The sequence below is a fragment of the Pipistrellus kuhlii genome, unplaced genomic scaffold (assembly GCF_014108245.1).
Source record: "Pipistrellus kuhlii isolate mPipKuh1 unplaced genomic scaffold, mPipKuh1.p scaffold_m20_p_11, whole genome shotgun sequence".
In the NCBI taxonomy this organism is placed as follows: domain Eukaryota; kingdom Metazoa; phylum Chordata; class Mammalia; order Chiroptera; family Vespertilionidae; genus Pipistrellus; species Pipistrellus kuhlii.
This window is the reverse complement of record NW_023425416.1, coordinates 33,492,014-33,508,498: the sequence shown is the minus strand read 5'-3', so window position 1 is coordinate 33,508,498 and position 16,485 is coordinate 33,492,014. Positions and strand designations below refer to the sequence as shown.

Below are 16,485 nucleotides of genomic sequence, written 5' to 3'. Positions count from 1 at the left end.
TTACAAACCTATTTGCCATGAGCAGCTCAATGTAAAAACAAAGGAAGGTCATGAAAAAATCAGCTTTCATTTGTCTTTTATCATATGCTGACTTCATAACACTGAATATGAATATGCCTAATTCAAAAAAGTTTATTTGTACACTGGAATGAAGACAGTGTGTTGCTCAATTAGTGGTATGCATACTCCTTGTTGTGCTAAAATTATTTTAGGTAGTGTATATACTTATCTTACACTTTAATATCTGTTTTAATGTGTATTGGAACAAAAATATGCAACTAGTACATAATAAGCTGGACAATTTGAGAGACATGGGTAAGATACCAGCGGATGTCTCCTCATTTCTTTCTTCCTCTCTCCCCTTCTCTCATCTCTTCATGTATTTCCCACTCTCTCCTCTTCTTCCACTCATCCCAGTCCAAGGGATGCCCCCTAGGCTTTCTGGCTCCCGCCTTCTCCCCACTCCTTAACATAACTGTTTATTTATGGAACAATTCAGTTTTTCAATTTTGATTCACCTATAAATATACATCTAGCAGCTGAGTAAACAAAGGATCTTTAGGAGACGTTCTCCCTAAACAAACAGGAAATTATAAATTGTTTTTGTTGTCATATATTATAGAAAGTTGAAAATCTAACTACATTTAAAAAGAAAGAAAACCAACAGATTCATCATTGATTTTTCTAGATATTTTTCTATGTCATAAGAAAATTGAATAAAGAAATGGGAAAATAAATGTAAAATGCATTAGTGGGAAAAGAAATGAACAAGGGGGAAATTGGTGGGTCAATGAGAAACTGAGGACTGTCTATCACATAATGCATAGACTTGTGTTCAAATAATTTTACTGCATCACAGTTTCCTCATCTGGAAATGTGAGATAATTCATATTTACCTTAAGGTGTTATTGGGAAAAGAAAATAATATACGTGCTACGTGGCACAGTATAGTTAGATTTATTATTACTTGGATTTTATAGATTACTTTCTAGTTTTTTAATTTATAAAAGTTAAACAACAATGTTTTTATTGCATATTTATTTATGGTTACCTTCTCTTTGAGGCTAGTGATCCTGATTGTCCATTTAGAGTGGTGAATATTTTCTTTTGCTTCCAATTTGAGTTTTTAAAAGTGAGTCAACTTAAAGAAAAGCATTAAGTAAGCAACAGTACAGGAGGTACACAAAAATAAATGACAAATCTTGGAGGTGACATGAGAATGAGTCAATGAGTTAAGAAATCCACAACCCTATCAGACTCAAGACTACCTTTTGTAACAAATACTTGTATTTTTCTCTTTTCTGTTTAGAACTGAAAAATTATAATAATAAAACTTGGCCACTTAAACACATTTTCAAAAACACAACACTGTATATTATTAACAATAATATAACAATAAATAAAATTGAAGTAGTTTCTGATTAAGTAATATGCATCTCAACACAAAATGCTCTGAGAGGGTGGACTATAATAGGAGCTATAATGGGGAAGTTGGATCATTGGATCAATATCCAGAGTCACTGTGAATACAATAGCTCCAACTATGGAATTTGTGCAGATATGCTGTCTCTCTGACAAGTCCTATGAGTCAGTAACAATATTTTCTGAAATGGTGAAATCCTGAACAAGTAAAAGTTCAATCTTCCCTCACTACACTATTGTTTTATTCTAGGCAATTCAGTAGGATATTAAAGCCTTCCAGAAAACACTGTGTGTTAGTTTCCACATCTAGGTAATTAGAAACCAGTGTTTTATTTCTTGTAAAGCCCAGAGGGGCATTAAAAAGGCATGTAGTAAACAATACCATAATTGTGTTGTACAGCAGATTTCTACGATGTATTCATCTGGCATAACTACAATTTTATACAATTGAGCAATAATTCTCCTTTTTCCCTTCCCCTCAACTTTTGGTAACCACCATTCTATTCTCTGCTTCTGTGAGTTTACTGAACACAAGAGAGAATTCGAATAGAGGATAAAAATCTAGAGATTTAAAGAAAAGTAATAAAAAGTGTGAATGATATCACAAAATTAAACAAAACAGATTGCACAAGGTGAAAACTGGAAAAAGAAATAAAATGAGAAAATTTTAGATAATTGAGGACAAAGAGGATCCAACGTACATATAATAGGTGATCATAAAGAGGAAAACCAAAGGATAAAACAGAACAATGATTATAATTAAAGTTCAGAAAAAAATTCCAAAATAAAAGGGCCTTAAACATAAATATTATAGGGCCTACCATATTACAGGAGAAATATCTGAGCCAAAATATTCTATATTAGGTATCAGTAAATTAAGGTCTGTAGGCCAAACCAGCCCACCTTCTGTTTTTGTTCGTAAAGATTTATTGGAATATTAGAGGCCTGGTGCATGAAAATTCATACACTGGAGTTGGGGGGAGGGGTCCTTCAGCCCAGCATGTCCTTTCTCATAGTCCAACAGCCCTAGGGGTGGGAGGTGACTGGTGATCCGGGGAAGCCAATTCCCCATTACACCTCTGCTGCTTCCACTGCTGGCAGTGCAAACCTTGTCTGGCCCTAGTTACCTGAGCCTCGGGTGGCCTTGGGTGGCTAGGCAGCCACCATCGAGGCTTGCCTGCACCCTGGGCATCGGCTGGGCAGCTGCCATTTGCGGCTTCCCTGTGCCTTGGGCCGGCCCTGGGAGGCTGGGGGTCTGAGGGGATTGGGGGACTCTGGAGGCAGTCGCACAGAGCCCAACTGTGCTGTGCACCTGCTGCCCTGGCAGGGCTGAGGGGTGTGGGTGCTGCCATCTTGTGGCTATGGGCGCCACCCTCTTTGAGGGCATGGCAGTCAATTAGCTTATCCCCTCCTTATTCACTGTGGGCCATCTTTGTGAGGGTGAGGCAGTCAATTAGCATATTTCCCTTTATTAGGTAGGACAGCCACATCCACTTATTTATATATTTTCTATGGTTGCTTTCATAGTACAGTAACAGAAATGAATACTTGTGACATAGAATTTATGGCCTGCAGTACATGTAATATTTACTATCCAGCCCCTTACAGATAAGACGTAGTACAGTAAAACTATTAGATTAAAATAAAATAAAAGATTCAATGAACACCCAGGACAAATATGACGCTACTTAATTAACAGGACTAATATGAAGTTACTTAATTTTGTAAGGTAAAACAATACTGTATGCCGCTACACAAAGGACTAACATAATTCATCTATTTAAGTTGATCAATTTTCAGCTAAATTGATCAACAAGTATAAGGGCCACATTCATACTGTTATTAATGTGAGAGAGCTCAGAAAAAAAAAAATTCCCATGAGCTCTTCTCAAGAACAAGATTTAGACAAATAAGAAATGATTGGAGAAGCTTTAGGATGGAATATATGATGAACTTTAAGTATATTTAACTGTAGCAATATGATTAAGTGATGGAGGAATACATTCAATATATGTAATTGTTATTTCCTCTGACAATGTAAATATAACTGTGAAAGAGGTGAGAGATGAACAAAGGGGGACTATAAGGAAAGCAGAACAAGTGTGCTGATAGATACTAGCAGGTACTATAAGAACATTAAATTAGTTGAGGGAGAGAAAAGAAGGCAGAGTGGTGCCTGGCTGATTAAAATATTACTTAGAGTAGAAAATGACAATATCTTTAAAAAGTGCGATACTTTTATTATATAAAGGTGAACATCTCATGTAAAAGATAAAATTTTAGAAAAATACACAAAACCTTTTAAAATAACAAAAGGAGTATTTAAAACAGAGAGCGGCAAAAAATAAAATAAAGAGAACAGACTACATTCTAAAGGGAACACAAATGTCCATTAATAGAGGATTGGTTGAATCAACCTTCATAAATCCACATGATGTAAAACTATGCAACTTTAAAAAAAGAATGAGAAATCTCCTGCATATATTGTTCTGAAGGTGTATACAACCCTACAGGATACACAATGCAGAATAGTATGAAAAGTATGCTTTGTGGGTTCCCTCCCACAAAGATATGTGTTACTTACATTCAACAAATAAGATAAATATAAAATTAATAAAATGGTTACCTTGTTAAAGTTATCATATTTTTGTTTGACTAGAACAGCCCTGTATACCAACAGAAGTGGAGGGGACTGCTTTTTGAGAAGGCATCTTAGTAGTACTCACTTCTGATGTTTATTAGACACTGAACTATCTAGAGCAGTGGTTCTTAACCTTTCTAATGCTGCGACCTTTTAATACAGTCCTCATGTTGTGGTGACCCCAACTATAAAATTATTTTCGTTGCTACTTCATATCTATAATTTTGCTACTGTTCATGAGCCATAATGTAAATGTCTGTGTTTTCCAATGGTCTTAGGCAGTGTTTTTCAACCTTTTTTGGGCAAAGGCACACTTGTTTCATGAAAAAAATCACGAGGCACACCACCATTAGAAAATGTTAAAAAATTTAACTCTGTGCCTATATTGACTATATATAAAGTAATTCTCTTGAATAGGAATCAAATAAACACAAAGAAAGTATTTTATAATTACTTTATCATGAAATATTAAGTAAACAAAATAGTGAAAAATTATAAAATTCTTGTCTTGTCTGCACCTACGGCACACCAGGCAACATGTGCCGCGGAACAGCGGTTGAAAAATGCTCGTCTTAGGCAACCCTGCTAGTGGTTCTCAACTTGTGGGTCATGAAATGGTTGAGAGCTTAAGACCATTAGAAAACACAGATATTTACATTACGATTCATGAACAGTAGCAAAATTACAGTTATTGAAGTAGCAACAAAAATAACTTTATGGTTGGGAGTCACCACCACATGAGGAACTGTATTAAAGGGTCATGGCATTAGAAAGGTTGAGAACCACTTATCTAGAGGGAGAGCAATAAATGAAAAATGTTAGATGCTGAACATAACAATGCGAAATATTGCTATCTCCATTTTAGACAAAGAAATTTTTGCATCTTATGTTGACCTGTGAAACTATCTGTCTTCCTAATCATTACTTAATTTTTAAAAAAGAACCTATTATTTCTTACTGCCTTTAATGATTTCCACCCAAAGGGGTCAAACACAGCAGGCATCTTATAAAAAACGGGGCTCAGGAAATTCTTTAGGTGTTGACTGGCGATATATTCTATTTACATGGCTTCTAAAAACTCTGTCCTTTGGGCTTCCCAGCTAGATTATCCTCTTGGCCTGAACCTCTCTCAAGTGCCATGTCTGGGTATTTTGAGGAGGTTTAAAAACAAAGACACTCACTTGGATTTGGAGTGACCTATCCAAGGTTACTTGTACAGGTCTGCAGCCAGCAGATATGTCAGACAAAGGACATCCCTTTTCCTTTGTTCTACCAGAGGGCCGCTTTATCACTCCCTACCAGTCTGCATTCTCATGACAGCCTCCATTTTCTTTTATCTCAGTCCCTCTTTTCAATTATCATACTATAATTAGATAGAGCTGGGATCCTTTTATTTTCTCATATTTGCTATGTAGGCCTCACCTATTGATTCTGGGAAAAAACATCCTGGTCCGAACTCTGTTCCTAGTGTCAAAGACTTAGGCTATCCCATTCCTTCCTGAAGGGCACTCTCCAATACTTCATGATCACTGTGTATCCAAAACTCACAACCTCAAGGAAAGTCCTTCAGGGACAGATAGCTTATAAATGGGGATGGAGTTGCCATGTTTAGGCTCCTGCTTCTCTTCCTGACCAAGATCCCAACTGGGTATTTAGAGCAAGATGTAGTGGCCTGGTATGCTGTTAATCACTTACTAGTTTCTTGAATAAATTAAAAAACAGCAACAAAAACCTGTGAACACATTTTAAACTATTTACTTCACTACAGGACTTCACAGAAATACTGGTATTGATTCTGGTGTTCCAATTGAAGTTTTCCATCGAAGGCAAGGAAAGCTGTTTTCTTTCCCTTAATTAGGCTATTTCTGCTGGCTGCTGACCAATTTTCCCCAAAATCAATTAATTAAACAACCACCAACATTTTACCATTTACCAAATGTATCAACTCTTGTAAGGAACTTGTTAATGAATATAGTGGCCAGGAATGCTGTTAGTCATCTACCATGCTCAGGACAGCCTCTCACAACTTAGAACTACCTGCCCCACATGTCAATAGTGCCAAAATTGAGAAACTCTGAGTTAGAGTATCATTTGAATGTTATAACAACAACAAAAATCTAAATTATAGTGATTCCAACAAGATAGAAGTGGATTTGTCTTTGTCTGGGGTAGAGAAGGTGGGTCTCTAAGAATACTCAGGTTCCTTCCATATTGCTGTTCTGTGTTTCTCTATGATGTCCTTGTCAATGGTGGAAGCTGGCTTTCCAACTGTTCTCTAACATTCTGACTCAACAATGATACATTGCTAGAGCTGCCATGACCAAGTATCACAGACTGGTTGGCTTAAACAACGGGCATTTATTTTCTCACAGTTCTGGAGGCTGGAAGTCTGAGATCATTGTGCCAGCGGGGTAGGTTTCTCCTGAGGCCTCTCTCCTTGGTTTGCAGACAGCTGCCTTCTCACTGTCTTTTTATATGACCTAAGTGTGGGGTATCCCTGATATATCTTCCTTTCTTTTAAGGAATTAAGGCCCTCACTTATAACCTTACTTAATTTTAAGTACCCTTTTAAAGGCCCCATCTCCACTTATAGTCACATTGAGGAGGGAGGTGGTTAGGGCTTCAATATATTAATTTGGAGAAGGTACAGTTCAGTCAATAACACCATGAGAAAGGAGCAGAGAAATTACAGGGCAAACAATTTCATTATTTATGGGGTTTACCTAGAAGTTTCATAGATCATTTCTTCTCACATATCACAGGCCCCAAACTTAGTCGTATGCCAAATTTAAATGCAAAGAAGGCTGAAAAATATATTCTCTAGCTTGGCAGCCATGTGCCAGCTAAAACTCAGGGGTGTATATTTGCCTAAAGGAAACTATCGATATTAAAGAAAGAGATAAAACTGGAAAACAATGATGTGTTCTAATTTTTATTTAGCAGCATTTTCCCCGACATAATGCCTTTTGGATTCACTCCTAACTACCAGGGCCCAGAGGATAATATCTATTCTCACTTAAGACTCGAGCACTGATGATACCATATGCATCCCTAGATCCTCTTACATTTAGAGGAGAATCATAAAACTTTAGCCTTAAGAAAATACTTAGTATTTTCCCACTGGCAGTTTATAGTTCAGGCAAATTTACTTTCACCCTCAGACAATGTGTGTGTCCCTTATTTTGTCTGTAGAATTGGAGAGAGTGGTGAGAAAAGCTTGGTGGTTGGGGAACTGAAAGAGAAAAATGCTTATCCTGATGCTTTAAATTCACTTGCTTTTCTCCCAACAAACACTTGGGTCTCTGTCCTTAATGACTGAGGTTGAGTTGTGGTTCATAAAGGCATAAGACTTGGAAAACTATCTCTATTTAAAAGATCATCTGTTAATATACTAACAGCTATTATATCTACCATATATTTTTAAGAATGATATATAATAGTCATATACTTCATTTTGACACATATTAATTTAATTTATATATTGACACTGAAGTTACAATTATCATGCTAAATTTTGGGGCTGCTAATGGCTAAAACAAGATTATTGTCCAGGTCATTTGTGGAACTTCTATAACAGACAGTATTTATGTGAAATACCATTAAGCCTTAATGGAAGTTATGGAGCAATTACTGAATTTGAAAGAAGGTAACCTTTCACCACCATCCAATGAGCCCCAAAGAAAGCCAACTCACCATTCTTCTTGTAGAACATAATTTCTCCTTTAAATTCCGTTTTCTCCTCCAGTGACTTGTCTATTTGAAGCATCAGTTGCTCATTGGTTTCAACCCCAAATAAGAATTTGCAGCTGCAACTCTTCTGCATGACTTCAGTTCGGGCAAATCCAGCAAGCTCACAAAAGCCATCAGAACAGTAGACTATGGGGAAACCCTTAGCCACCTGGGCATTCGCGAGGATGAAGTTGCTGTCTGTAGAACAATAATGAGAAGATCTTCAGGCATTAAACAAACACACATAATTTTTAAAAAAAATCAGTTTCAGTAACAACTTACAGGCACTCGTGTTTAGCTAACGATGCTTAAAATGCATGTCCTGATGTGCTGAGGTGGGAAAGAGACCCTAAACCAGTGTTTTTCAACCTTTTTTGGGCAAAGGCACACTTGTTTCATGAAAAAAAATCACGAGGCACACCACCATTAGAAAATGTTAAAAAATTTAACTCTGTGCCTATATTGACTATATATAAAGTAATTCTCTTGAATAGGAATCAAATAAACACAAAGAAAGTATTTTATAATTACTTTATTATGAAATATTAAGTAAACAAAATAGTGAAAAATTATAAAATTCTTGTCTTGTCTGCACCTACGGCACACCAGGCAACATCTCGCGGCACACTAATGTGCCGCGGAACAGCGGTTGAAAAACGCTGCTCTAAACATAGAATGTTACTGACTGGCAGAGTATGTATTACATTCTGACTTTGGCTTGCATTTTGAAATAGTGTGGGGGGAGCACAGTACATGGCTTGCTTTGAGGCATTTAGTATCTAGTTGGCAGGAAGGTATGGTGCTTTTCTTCTTCTTTATTGATTAAGGTATTACATATGTGTCCTTATCCCTCCATTGCCCTCACCCGCTGGTGTCTGTGACCACTGGTTAGGCTTATCTGTATGCACACAAGTCCTTTGCTTGATCCCTTCTCCTTACTCCCACCCTCCCCTACCTTCCCGCAGAGGTTTGACAGTCTGATCGATGCTTCTCTGTCTCTGGATCTGTTTTTGTTCTTCAGTTTATGTTGTTCATTATATTCCACAAATGAATGAGATCATGTGATATGTATCATCTTTCTCTGACTGGCTTATTTTGCTTAGCATAATGCTCTTCAGTCCAATCCATGCTGTTGCAAATGATAAGAATTCCTTCCTTTTTCCTCAAAAAACCAAAACTGAAACTCCCATTTGATTCAGTGATCCCATTTCTATGAATATATCCCAAGAAACTAGAAACACCAATCAAAAAGGATATATGCACCTCTATGTTCATAGCAGCACAACTTACTATAGCTAAGATTTGAAAACAGCCTAAGGGCCTATCAGCAGATGAGTGGATAAAAACAAAACAAAACAAAACTGTGGTACATCTATGCAATGGAATACTACACTGCGGTAAAAAAGGTATGGTGCTGTTGAACAGGACTTCTTGCTCATATCCTAATCTGCCACTTGATGTATATATGAACTTGAAAGTTACTCTAAACCTCAACTTTTTTAGATTTAATTTCTCTAGAAGCAGACAAGGAATTGAGCAGAAGTAATTTATTTGGCAGGTAATTCCAGAAAGTGAATAAGTGGAAAATTGAAAAGAAAAAAAAAAAGGGCGGGGGGAGGTAATAAAGAGATAAAAAGGGGTTTTATTATTATGGGTAACTGAGAGACTCAATCACACAGGTACCCCAGAAGTGACTGTTTAGAATGCAACTTAAAATTTTTTTTCACTGAGAGGAGAGAAAGCTGGTGTATTTATCCATCAACATCTATACTTTATTGGTTAAGGGTCACTTCTGGGGTGTCAGTATGTTGGGTTAAGCACATTTTGTAGAGATGACTTGGGCAGCAAGATGCTAGAAATCAGTGGTGCCTAAGGAAACAGTCTGCTCATGATCTCAAGGATGAGTCAAGGTGATATTGGAAGGTATGCTACAGGATGATATGATGTTACTAACTTATATAGGTGTGCTGTAGAGATTAAGGAGATAATGCATATAATGTGCTTAGCAAAGTGTCTGATACATGTAAACACTAAAAAATAATTATTAAGAATATTATTCACATCTTCATGGCCATTATACTAACAAATGAGAAGAGTAGGACAATAAAATGTGTTAAAAAAAAAAACACCACACTTATTGCTAAGTGTTTAGAGCACATGTGTCAAACACAAGGCCCGCGGGCCAAATCCGTCCCGCCAGGCCTTGCAATGTGGCCCGCACCGCGCTGTCATCACTGCACTCCGCTGCGTTTCCATCACAATGACAGTTTATGACTGTTCAGTAAACCATTAGGCCCGCGATTTAGGCTGGATTTTAGATTTTGGCCCCTTCTCTGATTGAGTTCGACACCCCTAGTTTAGAGAGAACTGGAGAGACACTGAGAGCCAATATTCAGGGAAGATTCCTCCTGCAGAACCAATTTTTGCAAGATGAACTTTGAAGAATGCATATGATTTCTATAGGCCAAATTGCTGCATATTATAGATGCAATAAAAGATATAGCATTTATAAAATGTTGGGTGACTTTTAGGTTCAGAATGAATTAGAGGCTATTATTAAATCATTCATTCATTCATTCACTCATGAACAAAAATGTTGAACACTGTCAATATCCCAGACAATAACAGAGACTGGGATTTTAAACATAAATAAAAAAAAATCAAGATTCAAAATTTGTCTAAAACATATAAATACATATAAACCTTTATATGTATACATAAATATAAAATGCTTATGTAGCTAAAATTAAGTGAAGTAACCAATAATTGTAGATGTCTCTAGAGAAAGCAACTTTGGACAAAGGTAGTAGGAACACTAAGTTTTTTTTACCTTGTACCCTTTGAATTTTAAACCATATGCTTTATGTGTTGCCTAATCAAAAAAACAGTATGTTTACCATGAAAGAGATTTGCAGCAGACACCCTATCTTGTATGTCATGAGAAAGGCGGAATTCCAGCTACTTCTTGATGGCCAGCTGGATAAGCACTGAAAATCAATTCCATGGGCTTCCCCTAACACCCTCCTTTGAAACATTTGTCATGTGTTTCTTTAGTCTACCATCAGCGGGCCGAATCAAATTCACTCAATTAAGCTTTGCTCCAATCAGCCCCTAAACCCAGAGTACAAATTCTGGCGTTGACATTTGCATCTCACATGGGAGGAACTGGGTCTTTTACACCTCCCACCCCTCACCCCCCACTACTCCCTCCTTAAAGTGCCAATCACTCTCTCCCTGTGGGGAGAAGCCAGACCTAAAGACCCACAGTGGAAGGCCTGGAATGATAGGTTGTTTAGAAGCCATGGGAGCAAATTAAATAATCCAAGACTAATGTTTAATTCTCGCACACTCTGCAGAAGTATATACTGGCTTGTGCTATATGTTGGACTTTGCTCCAGGTGCAGAGGCAAGAAGTTCATTACATGCAGTCCCCACTCTTGAAGATCAGTCATGAACATATGGGAGTTCCCAACTAGATCCAGAGGGGGGTGTCCTCCTGTTGACTCTCACCTCACCAACTTTTCACAGTTTTGGATTAGTCACTTTCAAACTCTCGCTCTTTCCATTTTAAAACTTTGGCTGAGAAGTTGCTTAGAAAATGCAAATGCATAGCATTGGCAAAGTACTCAAACATCTCGAAAGAGCTTTTTATGCGCTTTCAGAAGCCATTTTTCAGTCGACTGCTGACATGTTTATTGACTTTCTACTATGTGCCAGGTGATATGGTTCTACCATATGGCAGGTCCTAGCGTGAGGTGACAGGAGGTGTTAAAAAATAAATAAGGTATAGCCTCTAGCTCTTGGACATTATATTTTAATTAAAGAAATTTATGAATATAAATAATACTAAAATATAGCATATGATCATTACCAAGTTAGTGGTACACAGATACTATGTCCTACCAGAGTTGAAAGATTAAAGATCTTAGGTTTTGGAAATGGTTCGCTAATAATAGGACAAAAATAGCTGGAGATGATTTATCAAAAGAACTGGGAGGTTGGAACAGATGCCGGGATGGAGAAGGCTCGGAGGATAAATGGAGAAAGGAATTGGAGACAAAGAGAATACGCAACATTACATTTTGTCCTAAAGTCAAATTTTCCCATTGTTCAGATAGCTACAATAGTTATCTTTTGTTAGTAATTTATCTGATATACCTTTTCTCATCCGTCTACTTATACTTCAACCCTTCTAGGGACTTACGCTTTAGTGGTACCTTGACATGTCATGTGTTTAAATCTTTAAAAAGTATAATATGAAGACACGTTCATCCACTTGAAATAAATATATTTACTTTTTCAACTATATGACATTGGTTTTTAAACAACTTAATTTGTACTTTCTCTTCACCTTGATTTATTATTTTGCTTTTATCATTTAAAATATTAGGAAATATAACATCTAAAAGTATTTTATAACAGTATATATTGAATAAAAACAACAATAAGCATCCATGGAACATTCCTCCAGCAAAAACCCTTGTGTGTACCATATAAATTGTATTTGCCTCCTTCCCTGATGAAGAACCCATAACTTGAACTTTTGTAATAATCCTTCCCTTTTATATAGTTTTTACCACTTACATACACATCCTCATGCTATATATTGCATATTTTTTTCTGCTTATTATGGCATATACTATGGTATTTTGTTCTGCATATTTTAGTGACTTGATTCTCTTATTAATTTTCTTAGCATTTTTATAACCGTTTATGAATGAAAGGCCATTCCTTTAAAAGTACCCTAAGCTTCTGAAGAAAGCTTTTAAAGGATTCACCAAATTGCCTGATCTGTGTGCTTTAAGGAAGGATTATAGTGTGTTTGGGTGGTTAATTCTTCCTGCAAATATGCTGCAAAAACAAAGCTAAAAAAATGTCATGTATTTGGTAGATTCTGTTTATATTTAGAACTTGTCCTCGATATGTAATCGCATTTCAATTCCAAAGAGAAATTAGCTGGCGCCTTTTAAAGCTTGGATAGCTGCATGAATAGTCCCCTGCCTGGGAAAGAGTAGCTCCTCTTACCCAGCTATCTGCTTGCAAACACGCGCTTTGTTGAATACCAGTTCTGGAATCTCCAAAGGAGAAAGGTGACATTTACTTTAGAATTATGCAAAACAAAGCCACTGCCATAATGATTATGAGCTCATCATGGATGTATCACTATCCATACTTTCTCTAAGGGTATTTAACCTTTTAAGGAACCAATTATGCATATGTGATACGCATCTAAATGCTACACAGCCTTTTTCTACTTGTTTCCAGGTATATTTAGTTTTGAAGTGCCAATAAGCAGCGTGATCTAAATGTGTTTACATTTTAGGCAGCTTATTTCTCTTAATGCTTTCTTGGCAGAAAGCTTTCAGAGATTAGCAGAGGGAGTCTCAGAAATGGTGGAGTCCCAGGTCAGTGGGTCTGACTTCCTCATATAGAGAATTTCCTCATTCAAATGAAGCTTCCCTGGTCACTGTTGAATTCCCAGGCAACAAAGGGAATAAGGGTTGGAATGCAAAGGTATAGAAGGAAAAAATAATGAGAAGATCAGGAGAAGCAAATATCCATCCGTTGCTAACCCCTTACATCCTTGTACTTGCCCCCACTTTTCAGATGGGAACACTGAGACCCAGACAACTTCAGTGTCCTGCCCAAGGTCTGAAGCTTGGAATTAAAACCAAGTCTATGTGACAGAGTATGCTTATTACAACATGCATTTTTTTTTTTCCTGTAAAGAAGTGACTTCTTGTCTACTTGCAGCAGCAATGGGTTAGAGATAGAGAAATATTTTTATCTCTTCTAGCCTACAAGGAGCCCAGCCACAGATTTTTCTATATGTAGATTATTTATTAAAAGCTCATTGATGACAGCTCCTAAACCAGCCCGGTTCTCTCAGCAACTTCTATGTCACTTTCTTATTTCCCACAGAAAGTCAATTATTTCAAAAATATGACAGCATCTTTTTTGGTCCTGAAATATTTTGCCCACTGGAGGCAATGCAGGAAGACAAGGAAATGTAGCTGCTGTTCAAAATATCTGTTTCCTATCTCCTCGTGTATTTTTAATGCATACTACAGTAAATACTTTCCCACTGGAACATCCTTCTACTGGCTAAAGCCAACACATGTGTTTTCCATGGGACCTACAGTCATAAATGTAAGCTCCATATTGTTTTGAAATCTCACATTCAACTTAAAAATCCCATGGGAATGTTGAATGTTGTGGTGTGGTATCTTCATGTTGGTTTGAGTGTTTTTTATTTTGTATAAAAGGGTCTGACAGATTTTTAGTTCAATTGAATCTTCAAGTTGTACCCTTTTTGTCTATGACATCGTGCATTGTTTAGTACAGGTCTATGTAACCTAGGGCTGTGAGTCATGCTCAGGAGGACTAGGTAGATTCAAGTGACTCTCTCCCTGCAGCCTCAAGTACTTCAAAACAAAACCATCTCAAAACCCAGGCTCATAACTCTTCACATGGCAGACCTCTGCAGCCATTCAAACCAAAGGAGTCATGGATAGGCACCACCTCGGCATCAAAAAGTAACCCGCACCCTTAGGCTCTCTGCCACTGACACAGGTTTTGAGACCATGAGTGGTCCAAATCTTTATTTCTGAAAAGTGCCTCTGATACTGGCTGCCTTTTTTTTTTTTATTTAAATATATTTTATTCATTTTTCACAGAGAGGAAGGGAGAGAGCTAGAGAGCTAGAAATGTCGATGAGAGAGAAACATTGACCAGCTGCTTCTTGCACGCCCCCTACTGGGGATGTGCTCGCAACCCAGGTACATGCCCTTGACCGGAATTGAACCTGGGACCTTTCAGTCTGCAGACCTACGCTCTACCACTGAGCCAAACCGGTTTCGGCCTGGCTGCCTTTTAAAACCAAATCTTGTGTTGTCAGCAAGTACTCGTAGAAACAGACTTGGCAGTTGAAGTAGATGGGCAAATTCGAGTCCTCTAGGCCTCATTTTCTTGCAGAGGGCAGGGTATAATAGCCTGAAATTTTCATTTTTTTTAATTAGTTGCCCCACGGCTTTTGAATTCCTATGCATATAGGTCCAATGAAGACAACATCAGTACCCCGGGTGATACTGATCATAGCCATCTCTTGAGGCTATTTTATCCAGCAGATAGAATATGTCTATCACTAAAATATTTAAATGATCTTTGCACTTTATACTGACTTCAGGGATCTTAATTGTATCCTTTCCAAGTATGATGGCATCTTTATCAGATTAATGGCACTGGCTGCAAGCTAAAGTTCTCAGTGTGCACTCTGCCAAAATTAAGAAGGTTGCTTGGATTTGAGGAATTTCTAACCTTATTTAAAAAACCACACAGATGAAAAATGTGCAAAGAGAGATTCTCATAGTTCTTACAATTTAAGCATCACCTACTAGCATGCTCCAAATAGTCATATTGCTAGCTTTCATCATTCATTAGACAAAGATCAGAAGAGAACTTTGTAACAAAGCAAAGCCAAAAGCTGGAACTCTGGTGCTGAAATTGTAGTAAAAAAGCCAGTAGGTTGTGTATGTGTATAAGAATATCTCGCTTTCTTCATTCCAATAAATAAACACAGAAACAAATGTAAACAAATGTGCTTCATCACTTTGCCACTGGGAGTGTGGTTCTGGGCCAGCAACATCAGCCTCAACTGGGAACTTACTAGAAATGTGAAATCTTAAGCCTCACCCCGACATCCTCTGAATCAGATCTGCAATTTGACAATATCCATATGCATGTTAAAGTTTGAGAAGTTTAGAATATCATTACAAAGATTTGCAAGAATCTAGTGATAGTAAATAACTTAGGGAGGGCCACTGGGTGGCTGGTGATAAAATAAAAAAAAGGGAATTATTTTTATTATATATCCTTTTTAACTTTTGAATTTTGTACTATATGTATTAATACCTATTCAAAAATTATCCTCTTAAAGTTTATTTAACCATTCATTGAAAAATAAAATGATAAAAACAAATAACAATCATGGGGAAGTAAAACAACTAGATAAATTTTAAATTTTCTAATAATAAAAAATTCATTACTACAAATAAATTGTAAGCAAATTTAGTACACAATTTATCTTAATTTGGTATTGGCAAAATCATCACTAAGTCTTGCAAATTCCACGTTTTAAAACTACATGAGCTTAAGGTTGAGCTGTATTAATTCTTTTTGCATGTATAGTCTCTTAGAGTTCAGTACATAAGTTTAACTTTGATAAAGGATGATTTTTAACTATGGCAGGTGACAGTGCTCATCAAAAGTAAAATGAGTGGACAAGATTCAGAAAATCTCAAAGGTAATAATAAAATGGTTTTTCATTCATAATTCTCTATGAACACACTTGAAATAATATTAAAATATGCCCCAATTTTCCCTGGTTCTTACAGAATTAATCATTTAGACAAAAAGGTCTTTCACATCATTTGTTTACTTTACAAAAAATAGTATTATTGGTGCCTCTCCTCTGCCATGTTGCCTATCCAAGTGCCAAGTGACAGGGCTTTGTTTCGTTTTATTCATTGATGGAGTCACAACCTCTAGAACAGGGCCTGGCACATAGTAGGTACTCAACAAATATTTGTTAAGCAAATGAATGAAATAAACTTGCAACCTATCAGTTTCTATTAAAGCACTAGAAGCCCGGTGCATGAAAATTTGTGCACTTGGGGGGGAGGTCTCTCAGCCCA

At 36.9% G+C, this 16,485-nt stretch overlaps 1 protein-coding gene across 1 annotated transcript in view; it reads right to left on the bottom strand.

Annotated features, from left to right (window-relative positions):
- Positions 1 to 16,485, bottom strand: part of KCNH8 (potassium voltage-gated channel subfamily H member 8) — a 267,106-nt gene that overhangs the window by 165,041 nt on the left and 85,580 nt on the right. Inside the window, exon 2 of the mRNA XM_036431582.2 lies at positions 7,757 to 7,990. Within this exon, the coding sequence (XP_036287475.1) occupies positions 7,757 to 7,990 (234 nt within the window). The remainder of the gene's footprint in view (positions 1 to 7,756; positions 7,991 to 16,485) is intronic.